We start from the raw sequence: 20,211 nt of genomic DNA on the forward strand, positions 1-20,211 counted from the left end.
CTTACCTTGTGCAGTTGGTGTAATTGTTACAGATAAGGAGGCAGGTTAATTTGCTCACAATTACCAAGCATACAGGAGAACTTTAGATTCTGTGCCAGATGCTTGCTTTCTAAAAATGTAGTACTTTTGTGTATTCTTCAATAATTTCATGCGTATATAGAATGTATTTTAACCATATCTACTCCAACATCCCAGATCTCCTGCCAACATATGCCCACTACACTTTCATGTCCTCTATTTATTATTATTATTATTATTATTATTATTATTATTATTATTATTATCTGATCAGTCTAATTAGTGCAGCAAGTACTGCATGAACATGTGAACATAGAAACTCTTCAACGAGGGGTGAAACCTCATGAAATCCTCCTTTACCCATATTGGAATATTGACCTGTGTGATCTTATGCAGGTCTTGTTTAGGCGGAACATTAGCTACTGCAAACCCATGGTGACCTTGTCACATGGAGAACACAGCACCTCTCCGTGTTCTCTGATGTAGATACTCTTTCAGCTCCCTCTTCTTCATGTTCTCTGAAATTTGGGGGTGGGGGATAACACAGGTATCTTATTTAGGACTGAACATTCACGTTTTCTCAGCACTTTGATTACTTGTGAGTCTCTGCACTGATGCCTACCACTGTAAACAGAAATCTTTGACCAAGGTTCAGAGCATCACTAACTTAGGGTTTAAAAATAAATGTTGAGAAGGTCTTATTCATTAGGCTATTTGGGGCTTTTTAGAAAGGCAGTTTAACACCATACCTGTATAACAAAGTCATAGTAGTAGCAGTAGTAGATTACCCACTCCTGGAGCCTATGACCTGAGCCGTAATAAAATTATTTTATTACTTTGTTTTTGGGTGTTTTCCTGTGTATGTCTGCTCCCTGTGTGTGGTGCCTGCTGCCTATGTAGAAGAGGATGTTGGATCCATGGGAACTGGAATTTTGTTCCCAGGAACACTTTTGTGCATTTTGGGAATCCAACCCTCGTCCTCTGAAAAAGCAGCCAGTACTCTTAAACACTGAGCCACCTCTCCGGTCACAGCCATTTATTTTTGATCAGGTTTATGGTATCTGTCATGCATTCTCTCCTGTGAAACAGGCTTCAAATCCAATCATAAAACAGTTGATTTTCCCCCATAGCAGTCACGTTGCGATTACATCTGTGGCCATATCTGCCTGGCAGGTCAGTGTTGTATCTGCAAGGTTTACCACTGGGTGAGACCATTGATGACTTTGCTCCCTAGATGGCTCCACAGCATCTTTGGGCATTATGAAAGTTACCAAGCAGGAAAGAGGTTCCCAACTAAGTTCCAGAGTGATTTCCCTATGCTGGAAATGCGTAGAGGATGCAAAATGTTGTGTATTTTCAGGGGTGAGATTTTATCATTTAGTTACAATGGGCAAGTCAGAGCCATCAGTGGCACTAGGCTGTGGTGTTGGAGAGGCCTCTGGATCCCCGTTGAAGGTGTCCCACATCTACCACTAAGATTTTCGCTTAACAATTGTCTACTGATACAGGGTGCCTTCAATCAAACTTTCTTAAGCAGAGAAAAAGAGAGGAAAGAGAGAGGAGGGAGGAGAGAGGGACGGGAAGAGGAGGGGGGAGAGGGACAGAGAAATGGGTTTTCATAAGGTTTCCTTGGTTACTCGACTTACTCTCCCCGCATCTCTAACACCCACCATACCCCTCCTCAAGTGTTGAATCTCCAGAATCCCCTATCATATTTTTTTGTTTGTTTGTCTGAGATTATAATATGATCGCAACATTTTAATCTTTCCTTTCCACCCTCCAAAGCCTCACAGATACCTGTCCCTAGTCTAATTCAAATCCTGGACCTCTTTTTACTAATTGTTATTGCATGCATATATGTATATATGTAGATACATATGTTTTAGTTAATATAACCTGTTCAGTGCATACAGTGTTACTGGTACATCGGTTTTCAGGCTGACCCTTGGACACTGGACAGGTTGGTGTACTTTTCTGTGGAGAAGAGCTTCCCTGGACTGCCTGTATGGTGTAGGGTGGAGGCCTCAGAGGCTTCTCCTCCATCCAGTTTTGTATGTCCGTCGGTGTCAACCTTGTCCGCTCACATTTGAGCCGTCATGCTGGTGGATCTGTCTCCCATGTTTATGTCACATGTGTTTTGCATCCTCTCTCCCGACTTGTCCTCCTTCCTACCATGGGTGTTCCCTAGCTCCCTGACCACCACAGAAGCTATACGAAGAAAGTCAAAGCCAAGCTAATATCCACATATAAGAACATGGTATTTATCTTTGAGGGCCTGGGTGAGTTTACTTAGTGTATTTTCTAGGTCCATCCACTTTCCTATAAATTATTTTATCTTTCTTGGCTGTTGAATAAATTCTATTGTGTATATGCAGCATATTCCATTATCATTACTCAGCTGATAAACATTTGGGCGGATTCCATTTCCTAACTATTGTTAGTAGAGCAATGATAAACTCAGATGAGCAAAAATCTCCGTGGGAGATTATAGAGTCCTGTGGGCTATGCCTAGGAGTGGTGTCTCAGTCAGGGTTTCTATTCCTGCACAAACATCATGACCAAGAAGCAAGTTGGGGAGGAAAGGGTTTATTCAGCTTACACCTTTCACATTGCTGTTCATCACTAAAGGAAGTCAGGACTGGAACTCAAGCAGGTCAGGAAGCAGGAGCTGACGCAGAGGCCATGGAGAGATGTTTCTTACTGGCTTGCTTCCCCTGGCTTGCTCAGCTTGCTTTCTTATAGAACCTAAGACAACCAGCCCAGGGATGGCACCACCCACAAATGGGCCTCCCCACTTGATCACTAATTGAGAAAATGCCCCACAGCTGGATCTCATGGAGGCACTTCCCCAACTGAAGTTCCTTTCTGTGTGATAACTCTAGCCTGTGTCAAGTTGACACACAAAACCAGCCAGGACAAGTGGTTAGCTCAGTCATGTGGTAGCTCTGCTTTTAGCTTTGTGAGAACTTCCACACTGCCTTACAGAGTAGCTGTACCAATTTGTACTCCCATCATGATTAGGTAAATATTCTCCTCACCCCACACCCTCAACATCATTTGTTGTGTCTTGACGATAGCCATTCTGACTAGAGTGATATGGGATCTCAGAGTGCTTTGATTTGCATTGCCCATAATGGCTAACCATGTTGAAGACTTTTAAAAATGTTTATTAGCCATTTATGACTTTTGTTATTTTGAAAACTTTCTGTTCAGTTCCACAGACCATTTAAAAAAATTGCTACTTTGATGTTTAGTTTTTTGAAGACTTTTTGTTTTGGTTTTGGTTGTTCTTGTTTTGTTTTGCAAATTCTAGATTCTAATCCTCTGTTAGATATACAACCAACAAAGATTTTCTTCCACTCTGTAGGCTGCCTCTCTACCCAATTCACAGTTTTCTTTGCCCTACAGAAGCTCTTAATGTTATGAGATTTTATTTGTCAGTTGTTGGCTGTATTTTTTCAGAGAGTGAAGTTCCTTTGATGCCTGTGCTCTTCCTATAGCTCTAATCTTTCCTTAGCAGGTTTGGCATGTCAGCTCTTGTCTTAAGATTCTTGATTCATTTGGAGTTGATTTTTGTATAATGTAATGAACAGCAAAGAGTCCAGTTTCATTCTTCTACATGTCGGTACCCAGTGTTTCCAGAATCACTTGCTGAAGATGCTATCCTTTTTCCAATGTTTATTTTTAGTGTCTTCATAAAATTAAACAAAAACACCAAAAACAACAACAACAACAAAAACAGCAACAAAAACAGCAGGCAGCTGTAGTTGCAGAAAGTTCTCAGTTTTCTATCCCAGTCTATTGTGATGGCTTATATATGCTAGGCCCAGGGAAAGGCACTGTTAGAAGGTGTGGCCCTGTTGAAGTGGGCTTGGCCCTGTTGGAGTAGGTGTGTCACTGTGGGCATGGACTATAAGACTCTCATCCTAGCTTCCTGGAAGTCAGCTTTCCACTAGCAGCCTTTAGATGAAGATGTAGAACTCTCAGCTTTGCCTCCATAATGCCTGCCTGGATACTGCCCTACTCCCACCTTGATGATAATGGACTGAACTTCTGAACCTGTGAGCCAGCCCAATTAAATGTTGTCCTTAAGAGTTGCCTTGGATGTGGTGTCTGTTCACAGCAGTAAAACCCTAACTAAGACAGCTATTGATACATAAATATGTATTTGTCCAGTACCACGCTGTTTGTATCACTGTGCCACTGTAGAATAAATTGAAATCAGCACTGGTGATATCTCGATTCTTTTTGCTCAACATTATTCTGGCTATGCTGTTTTTTTTTTTTTTTGTGCTTTCATATGAATTTTAAGGTAGTTTTCCCTATAACTCGGAAGAACGGTGCTGGAACTTTGAGATTGCAGTGACTGGGTTTGCTTTAGGTAGGGCAGCCATTTCTACAGCATCCGTTCTTCTGATCCATGAGCAAGAGGGTATCTCCACCTTCTACTGTCTTCCTCAATTTCACTTCTCAGTTCTTTAAAGTTTTTGCTGTTGAGATCTTTTGCTTCCTAAGTTAGGTTTATTCCAAGGTTGGGTTTTTCTTTCTTGGGTTTTTTTTCACTATTATTTTTGTTTGTTTAAGGCTTTTGTGACTGGAACTGCTTCTCTCATTTCTCCTCAGTATTTTCATTATTAATACATAGTGATATGTTAATAAAAGAATAAAGAGGGGGAGAATACGTTTTGGTGAATGTGTAGTCAGGTATGGTGGAAGGGGTGCCTCGGCGGGCCCATGCTGAGGCATCCCTTCCCCCCTGAGGGACCAGCCACATGAGGGTATAGTATAAATTCAGGGCATGGGGAGACGCATGAGAGGATAATAGAGACAGAGAAAGGCAGAGAGAGAGAAAGAGTAGAGAAGTAGAGGCCGGCCATGAGCACACAGAGAGAAAGGGGTAAAAGGAATGGGGAGAGAGTAGGAGCAAGAAGGCAAGAGCGAGAGAGTGAGGAGGGGATAGCAGCACCTTTTATAGTGAGTCGGGTATACCTGGCTGTTGCCAGGTAACTGTGGGGCGGGGCTTAGACAAAATGCTAACACATAGGTCTGCTGTTCATTTTTATATGATGATTCTAGGAGTTTCCTGGTAAAATCCTTAGTGTCACTTAGCTATAGAACCATATCATTTCAAATAAGTGTATATCTGCTTCTTTTTATTTTATATTTCTATACTTTAAAAAAATATATGGGCTACAGAGATGGCTCAGTGCTTAACACTGACTGCTCTTCCAGAGGTCCTGAGTTCAATTTCCGGCAACCATATTCCCAGCTCACAACACTCTGCAGTGGGGTCTGATACTCTCTTCTGGTGTGTCTGAAGAGAGCAATGGTGTATTCATATACACTAAATAAATAAATAAATAAATAAATCTTTTAAAACATGGATGAAGGTACAGTATGTGAATTCAGTTCTTTCTGACTCTAACACTTTTTTTGTTGTTTATATACTAGGCTAGAATCAGAATGATGGATATGAGAATCAAGGGTGTTTTTGTTTTTTTTTTTTTTTAAATAGTGTTTCATTTTTGCCCTAAGCAGATATAATCAAATGTTTTGATTTATTATAGATCAAGAAAGTTAACCTTTTTATGAGCCTATCCCACCTAAAACTATAAGGACTATGGGCTGGAAAGATGGTTCAGTGGTTAAGAGCACTGGATATTCTTTCATGGGACTGGGGTTTAAGTCCCAGTACTCTCAGCAGCTCACAACCACCTGTAACTCCAATTCAATGGGCTCCGACACCCTCTTCTTGTCTCCCTAGGCACCAGGCACACAAGTGGTACACAGATGTGCATGCAGGAAAGACATCAAACATATTTAAAATGATTAAAATTAAAAACAAACCGCTAAAGGGGATTATAACAACAGGTGACTATAAGTAGATCTTACTCTTTAGCAGTTTTAGGAACATTCCATGGGACTTTATTTGATGTGTACAAGGAAACACTGTCACGTCATCTATATCTTATCCATGGCATCTTTGTGTTCCTCTTGGTTAAGAATGGATAAAAATTACATGTGCTACAATAGCTGCCGTATAGAAGAAACTATGATAAATAGAAACTCTCAAGAGGCTGATGTGTTGGAAGGTGAATCAGTGCTATGCCGCTTCCCTGGGAAGTACAGACTGTGTTCAGAAGTGCAGTAGTGCTTATTGCATTTATTTGTGTTTTGCAGGGAGAAGATGTCATGAGGAAAAGCTTTCAGCAGCAGCTAAGTGACGCCATAGCTGTTGTCAAAGGAATGTACCAGGTGGGTTTCGGATGCTGCCAAGGTCAAGGCACGCGTGGGGAGTGGAGCTCACCTTAAATTCTCAGACTGTACTTTTTAGTTTTGAAGGTATGTTTCCAAAAATCTCCGGTCATCTCAGAGAATTCTGGCTTAGGACGTTCATGCTCACGTTAAATGTACCAAAAATGACCCCACATGATGACAGACAAAGCTTTATAGAAACTGGAAACTTGCAGTCTCATTTCCTGAGCATTTGGGCAAATACCCAAGTCATACAAAGTTCCTTGGTCAAGAGGCAACCAGATAGAAGAAGGTCAGATGGCCATAAGACAAGTGTTCCAAAGATGTGTCATATATACTAGTGAATGGCCTCTGGCCCTCGATAGAGTAACCTTCCGATGGCAGGATACTGCTGTATGTTCAATACCATGCTTCCCTCCTTCACATAATGGAGAAACACACTTTCAAAGATGACTTTTAGGTTTAGTAAGTACCTTATGCTTCTCTTTTTTATTTACGTCTACAATCTCATCTTGCATTTCAGTATACTTCAATGAATAATTATTTATACTAATGGATCATTGGCACACTGATCGTGTCTGTTTGCATGGCATTTGGCACATGTGTATTTAACTGTGTAACCGCGTGTTCTGTAACAGAAGATAAGGGTGGCGGCTCTCTCATTGGTGTGGTCCTTCTCTCCTTGTGGCTCTGTGCATGACTTATCATTACCCTTCAGTTAGTAGCCAAGAGTGGATGTTTGCGGCTGTTGGTATTGCTTTCTTCTCATTCCTTCTCACCAGCTACACGTCTTCTCCTCTTCTTTAAACTTGCGGAACCATTTACAATTTTATAGAATCTGAAAACATTATTTCCACCCTAGCTTTTTTTTTTGTAGCAATGATGCAGACCCCAGAAGTCAGGCCTGACCAATTGCATCTGCAGATGAGCTGCTGATGTGGTATGAAATCAATCTGTTCTAAACGCCCCATAGTTGTGTATGCCACCTCTACACCCATCCATGTGTTTTATGTTTTTGGTTTGGTTTGGTTTGGTTTTGATTTTTCAAGACAGGGTTTCTCCATGTAGCCCTGTCCATCCTGGAACTCACTCTGTACACCAGGCTGGCCTTGAACTCAGAAATCTGCCTGCCTCTGCCTCCCAAGTGCTGGGATTAAAGGCATGTGCCACCACTGCCCAGCTTCATCCAATGGTTTTGCACACGCACACACACAGGGTCTTCTATTTTAATATGCCCTAAAGCAGCTCAATGGCTGGGTCACTCTTGCTAACCCAGTCCCAATCATGCTCCCCAGTCATGGATCCCCAGACAAGATTAGAAGAGGGGAAGCTGTGCTAGTAAAGGGCTCCATTTTGTGCCAAGCACAGATGAGCTACCAGGTTGTGGTAGACTTCAATCTTAATTAGCAGGGTTTTCTCCAAGCTTCCAGGAGTTAGAATCCTTCCTTGTAAGGCTATGGACCTATGTAACATAGATAAGACCACTCTGCCACTGCTGCCCTGATTCCCTAAGCCAGAATGTCAATCCTCATGATAAGCAGCCGTCTTTTATTCCACTATCTGTTAGAAAGTGTGTTATGCATTAACTGGTAAATAGAAACAGACTAGGATCCTTATGTTCACAGTAACATGTAATTTCTTGATTGTATTTGTCAGATAGATTACTTTTCTGATGGTTTTCTGCTTGCATGGATTAGTTAAGAGTCAGCAAACCGAATGTTTTAGAACAAGTGCTATGGAGGTAAACTGCACAGGTTCAAATCCTGGCTTTACCACTTTATTACTATGTGCCTTTAGGAAAAGTACTTAATCAGTCTGCTTCCAATCTCTGTAAACTGAGGATAATACCAGCTAGACTGACATGCTCCAAGAGTAAGACAGATTGAACTTCACAAAGCATTTAGAATAATACCCAGACCATGGTGGGTAAAATCTAAGTGCAAAGTAGGTCGCTGCACATACTCCTAGACCTCCTGTCTTACTGTTGCTGTGTTTCTCTGTCTTTCATGGTCCTATCTTAGCATGTGAGATCACAGCCTTCTGCCTGCTGACTGAGGACAAGATGAAACACCTTCATAACCTCCATAACCACTATTCATATTTGTTATGTTGAATCATATGAAATTCCCATTCTGGGAGTCAAAAAGTCAAATAACTCTTTCACATGATACATAGCTTAAATAATCTTAGTTATTTTAATACATCTAAAGTAAAGAAAGAAAGAAATTGCACAGAAAATGTATCTTTAAATAAAACTAATCTTGGCACACAATATCTTCAAATGAATGCTCTCTGGTATGATTCGCTAGAAACTGACTTGTGAAGGAAGATGGGATAGGGGTAAGCAGAGAGAGAGAGACCACAAATAAATCACAAAATATAAGTGTTCAGAGATAAACATATATAGTAGGATTTATGGGAATATCACAAATGAACAGCTATTTCTACTGGTAACTTTGTGAAGACATCCCTGAGGAGGTAATACCTGTGCTGGGTATAAAATTAAGGGACTTTGTGAGCAAAAGCTTTCATGGTGTGTCCCTCTGAAGGTTGTCCAATGTCTTCTTTGAAATAGTTACAGAAGTAACTCAGAGTTGACAGGCAACTCTGCTTGACCCCTTGAGACAGGATCTCTCAGGGCACCTGAAGTTTGGCATCTTTTCAGCTCTGTTGGCTGACCAGCATGCCCCAGAAATCTGCCTGTCTGTGGCCTCATGGCGGGGTTAGAGATACATATACTAGTCCAGGCTTTCACATGGGTGCTGGAGATAAGAACTCCGGTCCTCATACTTAAGCAGTTCTTATAAGAGTTGTCTCTTCAGCTCTCAGATCACCTTTTTATTATGCACTAGTCCATTTACAGACACTTATAGTTTGTCCTTCATAGTTTACAAGTCTTCTGTGTTTGAGGGTCTGGCAAGTGTTGGCTCTCACAAGTACTAGATGACACGTGCTTTTGAACTTTATCATTTTAAACTATGAACTCCCACTCTTCTCGGAGTTCTTTGAGTTCTAGGATTGAGGGAGGTTTTTTCAGAGAATGTTTGCATTTGCTTCTGTGAGATTAGATGGGTCTGTGCTGAACATAATGGGTCTCAGCTGGAATCCGTTTTCGACTACCCAGATGTGTGAGCATCAGGAGAAAATTTCTCAGGAGGCTTTGTTTTCATTTTTTCTTTCCTTGCCATTTTTACTCTTATGGCCAGTTTCCATGCAGGCACTGGCAGTGTGGAGGAGTGGGTAAAGAGTTCAAGGTGGATATTTTCTACAATGAAAGGCTGTCCATGCCCCTGAGATGTCCCCTTTACTTTTCTCTATGGCCTGTAGGGAGCTGGAACTCCGATGCAATAGAATTCTCCTCCAGGACTTGACAGATAGTATAATGGGTAAGACTACATGTCTGAGAACCTGAGTGGAGATCCCAGCACTCCTGTAAAAAGTTCAGAGTTCTGTATGTCCTTCTGCAGTTGGAAGTGGAGAAAGAAAGACTGCTGAAGCTCCTAAGTCACCAGGTTCAGTGCGAGACTGTCTCAAATTAGCACAGCAGAGAGTGACAAAGTAAATCCCAGGAGATCCTCCTTTGGCATCTGCATGGGACCTGTGTGCCCTCCCCGCCCCCACCCCCCAGCATATACACTGGTGTGTACCTCTCCCACTCCAAACCAATGTGCGCGCATGTGCACACACCCACCCACCAATGTGCAACACCCCCATACCAGTGTGCACTTAAACACACACATCAGTGCACCTCCCCCTACACAACTGTGTATTCACACGCACACACACCAGTGTGCACCATCACACACATACCAACATGCAACCCCCACACACACCAGTGCACACACACACACATACACACACACACACACACAAACACCAGTGCACCTCCCCCCCCCAAACACAAGAATTTCTGTTTAGTGTAAGAGTAATTCAGACATTTATGGCTTATCAGAACAGGTATTATTCATCATTCATATCTTCAATATTTCCTAGAACATCGTTTTTAATATACATCAAATGTTCAAAAATACGGCAGAATAATGACCATCACTCTTCATATGTACAATTTCTATTTCTGGGAGTGGAAAAAGGAAATAGCTAAATTCTGCCTGTTACCAGCTTTTCATAAACATGTTTAACCAACCCACATTAGTTGTGGTTAGGTGCTTTCTCAGATGAAAGAATTTGTTGACATTAGGTTAAATTAAAGTCGTTATTTGAATCTTCACTTGCGCTTGTTAGCTTTGGTTGACTCATGACCTCACAAACCTTGCTCATCCTGGCCACCCACCTCGCTCAGGCGTAGTCATAGGGAAACAGGTGAGCCTTGAAATTTTAACCACCTACAAGAGTAACCGGCTCTCTGCTGCCCCCTGGAGCCCAGTTAAGGGTGTAGTTACTTCTCCCAGCTCCGAAGCCTGGTTTAAACGTATTGAACTTTTAATTTGTGTGAGATATTTTGTTGTTTTACTTGCAAAAAGAAAACTTTAAACATTCATATCATCCTTATATTTTTTTCTTTCAAAAAGGTATTATTTTGCTGTACTTCTGATTAAAAAACGAAACCACTCTCAGTTTTTCAAATGGGAATTTAATACAAGAACTTAGGTATTTATGCAACCCGTAGAACGAAGGGGTAACAGAATGCCACTGCCAACTTTCAAACTAATAAGCATCGTGTTCATATACCATTTGCTGGATATCTTCCTTTTCCTGTGACTTGTGGTCTTTTCTTTTTCTTTCTTTCTTTCTTTCTTTCTTTCTTTCTTTCTTTCTTTCTTTCTTTCTTTCTTCCTTTCTTTCTTTAATAGTTTTAGACTCCCTTCAAGTCTGTCTAGATATTTTGTGGCCCTACATGAAAACTATCTTTAAACAACAAAAACTAGTCTGGGTGGTGGCATAACCTTTGATCTCAAACTTGAAGAGCAGAGGTCAGCAATCTCCATGAGTTTAAAGCTAGACAGGTGTACATAGCTAGTTTGAGGCCAGACAGGCCTTCCTGGTGAGACACTATCTCAAACAAGCAAATGAAACAATCTATTTACTCTTTGGAATTATAGTGCTTTTTGAATTAATACTGTATGTGTGCATGGGTGTATGCATGTGTGTGTGTGTGTGTGTGTGTGTGTGTGTGTGTGCGCGCTGAGATGAAATCCAGGAACTTACAGCTAGGAAGATGTTCTAGCAAGTTTGTTTTTATTTTTTTATTCTATCTCTTCTTCATGATTTTCATAGCTTTTTCATTCTTTTGAATTAAATAAAATAATTTGGGAGTGGTTATTCCATCATCAACAAACTTCCCATTTTGCACTTTTATTGAAGTTTTGTGGGTCTGAAATTTATTTATGAATTGGGGAGGTTTTACCATTTATAGTAAACATTTCCCCATCCAAGAATGTTATCTTGGGTTATTGATTCAGTTCTGTCTTCTGTATCTCAAAAAAGTTTTATTATTTTATTTATAGAAGTTGTAGATAGTTTATGCAGTCAAGTTTTTTTTTCCTGAGTGTCATAGTTTATTTCTTTAAAAGGTGTAATCTCTTCTGTCAAATATTTTGACTTATTATTCATGTATATTGAAAGCATGGGCATATTGTTTTGAAATCACTTAGCAGCTCTATTGAAATGCGGTTTGTATAGCATAAAATGCACCCATTGGAAGTGTACAAGTTAAGGTTGCTGTGAAGCCAGCACAATTTAGTTTTAGAACATCTCCCTACACCTTTAATCCATTAGCTCTGCTTCTAAGTGTTTCCTTGCCTGGTCAAGGGGGAAAGAATTCCTCCAATTCCCAAGGAGGCTGGGTGGGGCCGAGCTCCCTGCTTGCTGATTGGTTTGCCTTGCGTTTCTTTTGCCTTCTTATTCTATAGGGTCACTAATCCCAGTGCCTGCCATTGTCTCAGTAGTGTGTCACACATGTAGGACCTTCCGAACTCCTTGGCATGAGACAAAAGGCCACTGCCCCTCCCTTCTTCTGCCATTCTGTATCTTATTCCAAAACTTCACCCTTTAACAGCACCAGGCTGTCTGCAGTCGCGCTCCTCTGCACACCTCAGGTTATTCGTCACCTCCTGGGATCCTCACACACTGAGCCTCTTCTCTGTGTCTCACACATTCGAGTCTACAGTTTTCTTACCGAATGTCTATGTTTGGTCTGTTGTTGAAAGTGGAACGTTAGGCTGAGGGTGTATGTAGTTCAGTGGTAGACGTGTGCCTAGGACGTGCAAAGTCCTAGGTTCAATCCCAAAGACTGACAAAAATTTAATGGGCTGCCGAAGCCCCACACACTTATCATGTTGCTATTTCTGTCTTAAGTTGGTGCACTGGCTGGTATTGTGTGTCAACTTGACACAGGCTGGAGTTATCACAGAGAAAGGAACTTCAGTTGGGGAAGTGCCTCCATGAGACCCAGCTGTGGGCATGTTCTCAATTAGTGATCAAGTGGGGAGGGCCCCTTGTGGGTGGTGCCATCCCTGGGCTGGTGCTCTTGGGTTCTATAAGAGAGCAGGTTGGGCAAGCCAGGGGAAGCAAGCCAATAAGAAACATCCCTCCATGGCCTCTGCATCAGCTCCTGCTTCCTGACCTGCTTAAGTTCCAGTCCTGACTTGCTTTGGTGATAAACAACAGTGCTGAAGTAGCTGAATAAATCCTTTCCTCCCCAACTTACTTGTTTGTCATGATGTTTGTGCAGGAATAGAAACCCTGACTAAGACAGTTGGTAATATCTGTTTTATGTATTTCAGTTTTCCAATGCTAGGTGCTTATATGTTTACAACTGTTACATTCTCTATATAAATTGATTCTTTTATTATTATGTAGTAATCTCTCTCTCTTTCTCTCTCTCTCTCTCTCTCTCTCTCTCTCTCTCTCTCTCTCTCTCTCAAACAACTGAATGTAAATTTGTTTTGTTTGATATGAGTGTATTTGTCCCCATTCTCTTTTGGGCTACAAATTGCATGGGAAACCTTGTGTTATCTTTAAACCTTCAGCTTTTCAGTATCCTTAAAGCGAACTTGGGTCTTTTATAGGTAGTACACTATTGGATCTTGTTTCTCTGTCATTCAGTCACTGACCTACCTTTGGTGAGATACTTTATCTCATTTACCCCTTAAAGTAATGGCTGAAGAGTAAGAGCTTACTATTGCCATTTTGTTGATTATTCTGGTTTATGTTCCTTTTGCTCCCTTCTTTCTTTCATATTTTGTCTTATCACAGTTTGTTAGATTTTGTAATAGCATGCTTTGTTTTGTTTCTCTATGTCATTGTGTACTGTGGCCGTCAACCACCACCACCTTGTGCTAACTAATCTTAATGCAACTTGATATGCCAAGCTTGATTGATATCCATTGGAGGGCTGCCTTTTTCTGAAGAAAAAAAAATGGAGAAAGAGTGGTTTGGAAAGTGGTAGAGAGGGAAGAAAGGAGGAAGGAAGGGAGGGAAGGAGGAAAGGAAGAAGGGAGGGAGGGAACTGCATTCAGGATATAATATATGAGAGAAGAATAAATAAAAAACATACTGAAGATTGATCTTAACTAGGAAAACTGAAATAGAAAGGAAGAAATCATTTAAAGATGAAGTTGATGTGTAAAACTGGGAAATGCTGAGCCTAGCTATATAAAAATTAAAATTCCATTTGTGGCAAACCATGATGACACATTCCTGCAATCCCAGCATTTGGGATGCTGCAACAGGAGAATTGTTATGACTTTGTGGTCAGTATGGTCATTCTTGTGGGTTCCAGTCAGCCTGGGCGATAGTTTAAAAGCCTGTCTCAATATCATCATCATCATCATCATCACCACCACCATCAACAACAACAACAACAACACACACACACACAAGAAAAGAAAGAAAAAAGAAACAGCTAGAAGGAGAAAGAAATGGAAGGAAGGAGGAAGGGAGCGAAGGATATAACTTAATTTCAATGACATACAACTCTGCACACATTGATATTTTCCTTCATTCAATATTTTATACTATCATTGATCTATTAACTACTTATCATAGCTATAGTTACTTGTAATATTTTTGGCAGCACTACAGACAAATCTGTGTCCTGCTAGACCCTGGAGATTCAGAGCTACCCTGGATCATGGCTCTCATGGGGCTGAAGCTGGGTTTCAGGGCTTCCCTGGAATAGGAAATTGAGCTAACGTCTTCAAGGACCTTTAGGAGGCCTGCGTGAGCATCTCCTGATGGGTCTCTGGACGTCCATGGCTACCGTTACACTGGGGCTGGGACGAGAAGGAAATGGTTCAAACTGCTACTCCCGATCTACAATAGGACATGAATCAGTAGACCCTCCCCAAAGGCATGGAGACACAAACCTCCCTGCAGGTCCCTTGGTGGGTTGTCACTGCTGAATGACAGCTGGAGTCGTTCCAGGGACTTTCAGAGTTTTCTATATGGCTGAAAACGATGACTTGACTGGAGGGCATGGACTAGTATGATTGCTACTTGGTTCCTGGAAAGGTGAGATTGTTCTCAAAGCATAGTGGGACAGGCATTGGATGAGTTTCAAGGCCAGTTCAGGGTCTGCAACCACAACAGGCCAGTGGACCTGTAACCAGAAACAGGCATGTCTCCTCTTGAATTCCTTAGTGGCTGGTATCAGTGGTGGGACCAAGACCAAACATTTGTTGCTAAGTCCACAGTGCAGTAAGTCCATTTATGACTGTCATCAGAACTGTTATGGTCGAGTCCACCACTGGGCTCCCAAAACATCCTCTTGGAGGCCAACCAGAGTTGGGTACCTTCTAGCTGGGTAGGCACTTTCATTGACAGAAGACCACTAACTTCTGTGGCTATGGGTGGGATGCCTGGAGGAATCCTGTATTCTGTGGGAAAACTCCTATTTAGTCATCTTCCTCATCTTTGCCATTACCTGTATGGCAGATAAAATCTGAACAACATGTCACCCTTTGCATCTTATCAGATAACATGGTACTATATGGCTTTAGCATGCATTTTAACTTAGAACAACTCCCAAGAAATATGAGCAAATTACAAAAAATAAAATAAAACAGGTTTACAAACAAGAAATGAAATTGAATATTTTCTCAGGGGGTTTGAGAACTGACCTTGAAAGTCATTCAGAGAAGAGATAAGAATGAAAACTCAGCGCAAATTGACTTTGTCGACCAGGATCAGACTTCAGGAATTCTAAGCACAGGAAATTTATTTCCAGTATATTTAAGCCCAGTACAATTTGGGAAAAAATTTTTCTGGTGCAATACAATCCCCAGTGCACAAGGAAGCATATCTAGATGGAAACTCAACTCGGGGTGCGTGCCATTTCTTCTAAGACAATGAGTTCTAGAGATAACGTTACCTGTACTAGCTTACGGGCCTAAGAGTTGGCCTAGTCTTGGTTGCGCAGATGCCATAGAGGTCCTGTGGGCTATTAGCCAGCCACCTCTGGTCCTGGTTATAGGAGCTTGATATGGCCTGGCCCAACAGATATCACAGATCACCAGACAGTTAATCACTTCCAATCCTCAGCTTTCTAGATAGAAGAACAGGGTTTTCATCTTCCCCATAGGAAAGACAATCCTGTGTGCTTAACATTCCTGGTTTCTCTGGAGCTCTCGGTCTAAAGGCCCTTCGTGGTCTGCTCTCAACAAGTTTCTTGTCAGATGTGTGATGTTTCTCTCTTCCCTTCAGAAATTCTTCGAAATAGAAGACGAAAAAGCCGCCCTGCAAGATGCAGCAGATGTCAAAATGAATGTTTTGATGAGAAAACTGAGAGAGAAAGAAGAAATTATTAGGAATTTAAAGAATGAACTAGATCTGTATGAAGAGTTTGGATTTAAAAAAATTGTAAGTTTCACATACTTTTATAATAAATTAATTATAATGAATACTAATACATCTAAGTAGGATCACAGAGAACAATAACTGTGGGTTAAAAATTAGTAAAAACCAGGCTGAGAAGATTTAAAATGTAGCAGTGCGGACCTGCATTCAATCTCCAGCGCTCACAGGAAAGACAAGATGGGGTGTCCCTGCGACCACAGCGTGTGGGGAGGGGCTGAGACAAGAGAATCCCTCTGGCCCACTGGCCATCACTGGACAGATCGGTGACTTCTAGGTTCAGCGAAAGACTCTGTCTCAAAAAGTAGGCAGAGAGTAAACAAGGAAGCCACCTGATATCACTGTCTGCCTTTGACTTCCACAACGCCTGTGCACAGGTCCAGGAACCCACACACATCCACCAACATGTAAACATATGCGCGCGCGTGCGCGCGCACACGCACCGACTCAGAAAGAAAGGAGGAGCGAAGGTGATTCAGCGTATCTTGGCAATCTCTCCACATATAAGGCGGCCCAGCATTTTATTACCCCATGGCACATTCCAGAAAGTCCATAGTAATTATAAGAGGAGCACTATAATTGTCCTTACATTTTATTTTATAATGGAAATTAAATAATCCTCCTGCCAGTGCCAAAAAACTTTCCATTCGAAAGAATGACGATATGCATGGTGTTTTGTTTTGTAGTTTCTAAGACTTCTATCCTCTTTGCAGTTAAGACAGCTGAAGAGAGGAGCAAAGCAAATCTCCACAAGCCACAGGCTTCCAAAAAGGCAACAGGGGTGGAAGAGAACTGAGGTGGTACAGAAAAGACAAGAGAAATTATGGGGAAGTAAGAACCGGGGGTCTAGAATCAGGCCGAAGCCTCTCTCGCTTCGATTCTGCTGAGAATCCAGAATTCTTGTGCAGTTTAGTAATACTTGTTATAAAATTTGCAAATAAGATTTTTTTTCTTAGAGACTCTCTCAGGAGCTGAAGGTGTTAAGGGCTCAGGGGCTAAGAGTGAGCTCGTCCAGTGGTCCTGCATTGCGTACCTAGCACCCATGTTGGGCTACTCACAAACCAGCTGTAACTCCAGCACCAGGAGACTGACTGCCTTCTGGTCTCAGCACAGACATACACGCACATGTTTGTGTGCACATGAGCACACACATATAAAGACAGACACACACAGAAACACATACATAAAAACCACACACATACAGACACACACAGAAATACACACACATACACACACACACCAACCCATATTGAGTCTCCCTTGTCCAAAAATTTCTACAACTTCAGATTTCAGATTTTTATTTTGAATGTCAGCGTCGTTCCCTATCAGTCGGCCTGTGGAAAACATTTTACTAAATTCTCTTTCTTGGAACAAACTTGCTGTGTAAGTCCTCAGCTGTAGCTTTCCATTTGAAGTTTCAGTGTAGACAGCTGCCCCCTCTAGTGGCTCAGAAATCCCCCTCCACCCCACCCCACCCCACCCCACCCCAGACACACCCCAGTCACACAATGCTAATCTGCAACTGGATTTGGAGGGCAGAACTTAGAGAAACAGTTAAGGCCTTAAGGAGAAGGGCAGCAAACGGCTCAGCAGGTAAAAGTGCTTGCAACGGAGTCCCGTCCCTAAAGCCCAGAGGTGAGAGGAGCGTCCACAAAGCTGTCTGCCCTACACACACATGGCATGTCACTCATGCCTCGCCCTCACCACACACACACACACACACACACACACATTACTAGTGAACACATATTTAGGGGAAATATGGAGAGGAATACTTTGAAAACATTCGAAATTAAGCTGGCTTTGCGTATCCACGTAACACTGAATGATTCTTCTGATAATCAAATCTCATTCGTACCTTATTTATGTCCCTAAATGGTCCAGCTATCCTCTCTGGCTTGGTTCTGAGGGACATCGGAAGAGATTGGCTAGAATAAAACAAGTTTACTCAACAAGTAGTCCAAGTTGCCAGTGGCAGGCAAAGAGCAGGCTCTCCAAATGGCAGAAACCTGTGCTCCAGATGATATTCTTAATGCCAGTTGACCTGGCAACAGCTTCTTTCCAGTTTGTATTCTGTGGGAAATCAATGTGACTTAGCTGCAGACTTTTGTGGGTTCTGGTTTGCCATGCTGTCTGCTGATTGATCTCCGTGAGATGTAAAGAAATCTACCCCATTAGAGAGAGAGAGAGAGAGAGAGAGAGAGAGAGAGAGAGAGTACATCTGTGTGCTTGTGTGCACACCCGCAGTCACCTGCCTGTGCACACCGCATACTGACTTAAATTTCAGCTATGGTTCTTTATTGGATTGGCGGTTTCATTTTTCCTTCTAACCCCCATTATGGCCAGACTGCGCAAGCCTTATCTACCCACCCTCCACTGATGAACAGATCTGCTCGTTGCTACTAACACTAAGACAGAGCTATCATTCAAAAAATGGCTACTCTGCAGGGCTGCGCTATCCTAGGGGTCACTTTCCTGGTTGTCACTCACTGGGGAAGCACCTGCTCTTCTATGTGACTGTCACGAGTCAAGGGCACGCATTAGAATCCTGCCTCCCCAACCTCCCCCCCCCCCAACCATCCGCAAATTGAGACGTCCGAGTGCCATCCTTGAAGTCTGCAGAATTGAGATGCTAATATCACAAGAGACAACTGCCAAGAAGGCAGGCACGTAGAGAGATTTGGACAAGGAACTTCTCAGACCCTGGTTCATGTGCATCACCTGCAAAGATTGTTCATACAGAGGCTCACACAGGAGGCTTGGGCTGGAGCCTGAGAAGCCACACCTCCAACAACCTGCTCCGTGATGCCTAGGCACTTGGTCAAGAGCACACGGGGAACTCTGCATTGTCCTGCTTTGGGAAGCACTTCTTTCCGGATTCAGCTTCGAGTTCTGAGACCTGGAATCAGACATTCTGTAAGCCTTGTTCCCAAGAGGGTTTGCATGTCTCCCATCTATTTAAAGCCTCGTTTTCATAAAATGATGGAAAACTGAAAGTGGGAAATTACCTTTGGGAATCTAAAACTCCAGAATGATTGCAAATGACCCTGTCCTGACTTGTGTTGCTACGGTACCTTTAAGCACCCAGCTCACTTTCTTTGAGTGGTCTCTACCTCCTAAACTTCGTTCTATATACGCAGTTTATTTTTAAGGCGCTTCATGGTTTAAGCAAGACAGAGCTAGCAATGTAGGGCAGATGGCAGGAGGAACACCACCACAAAACTCGCCACTTGAGTGTGAGGGAGGAGAGCGGCAGCCAGGAGGAGGGCTTTGTCCCCTTTGCTAATGAGTGTCCTCATTGCCCTGAATAGTTAATTACTTGCAGTTCCTGCAGCTGCCAGATGGTGGAGACAGAGCTAAAGGCTAAGCTCTGGAGAACCGAGGCTGTGGATTGATGCTGGGGTGCAAAGCCCCTCTTAATGTGTTTTCCCACACGGAGGTTTAGAAAACATGTCAGCTGGAAGCTGCTAATACTTTGTCATCTGATTTTTCTTCCCGCAGTTCTTAGGTGGCGAATGATAACAGGCACCCATGTAATCCTCTATGGATGGCCATGATCTATCTGCCAAGTGGGAAATAGAGACTTAGGCAGATTCCAGTCAGCTTTGTTTATGTTTTAAGAAATCCTGTTAGACCATAAACACATTCTATAATAGTTTCAATTTTAACTGAGACACATTAATACTAAGGGTCTCCCTTTATTTTAGAGAAACCTAGCTGTTTGTTTCTTAGCTGCTTGTTAGAAGGCTTAGTGTTCCTTTAGTTATGCGTGTATTATCCAACTGTTATAGTTGCCTAGTTAGGAGGATAAAGAGTTTAAGGTCATGGGACTGAGGGATGCCTCAGTGGTTAAGAGTGCCGGCTGTTCTTGCAGAGGGCCTGGGTTCAATTCCCAGCCACCACATAGCAGCTTAAAACTGTCTGCAATTTCAGTTTCGGGGGATCCTTCTGACATCCAAGAACACTAGGCATGCATGTGGTACACAAACGTGCGTGCAGGAAAATACTCATGAATAAGGAAATAAACAAGATAGCCAGCCAGGGCTATATAGCGATAATCTGTCTCAATAGCAGTAAGTAAATAAAATTAGAAATTAATTATGCTGGAATAATTTAAATAGAATA

At 42.2% G+C, this 20,211-nt stretch overlaps 1 protein-coding gene across 1 annotated transcript in view; it reads left to right on the top strand.

The window, feature by feature from the left end:
• The window catches only part of C14H10orf67 (chromosome 14 C10orf67 homolog), an 86,993-nt gene that overhangs the window by 13,422 nt on the left and 53,360 nt on the right, over positions 1-20,211 (top strand). The window contains exons 4-5 of the mRNA XM_052156635.1: positions 6,199-6,273; positions 15,937-16,092. Of these exons, the coding sequence (XP_052012595.1) occupies positions 6,199-6,273; positions 15,937-16,092 (231 nt within the window). The remainder of the gene's footprint in view (positions 1-6,198; positions 6,274-15,936; positions 16,093-20,211) is intronic.

This window comes from Apodemus sylvaticus, chromosome 14 (genome assembly GCF_947179515.1).
Source record: "Apodemus sylvaticus chromosome 14, mApoSyl1.1, whole genome shotgun sequence".
Classification (NCBI taxonomy): domain Eukaryota; kingdom Metazoa; phylum Chordata; class Mammalia; order Rodentia; family Muridae; genus Apodemus; species Apodemus sylvaticus.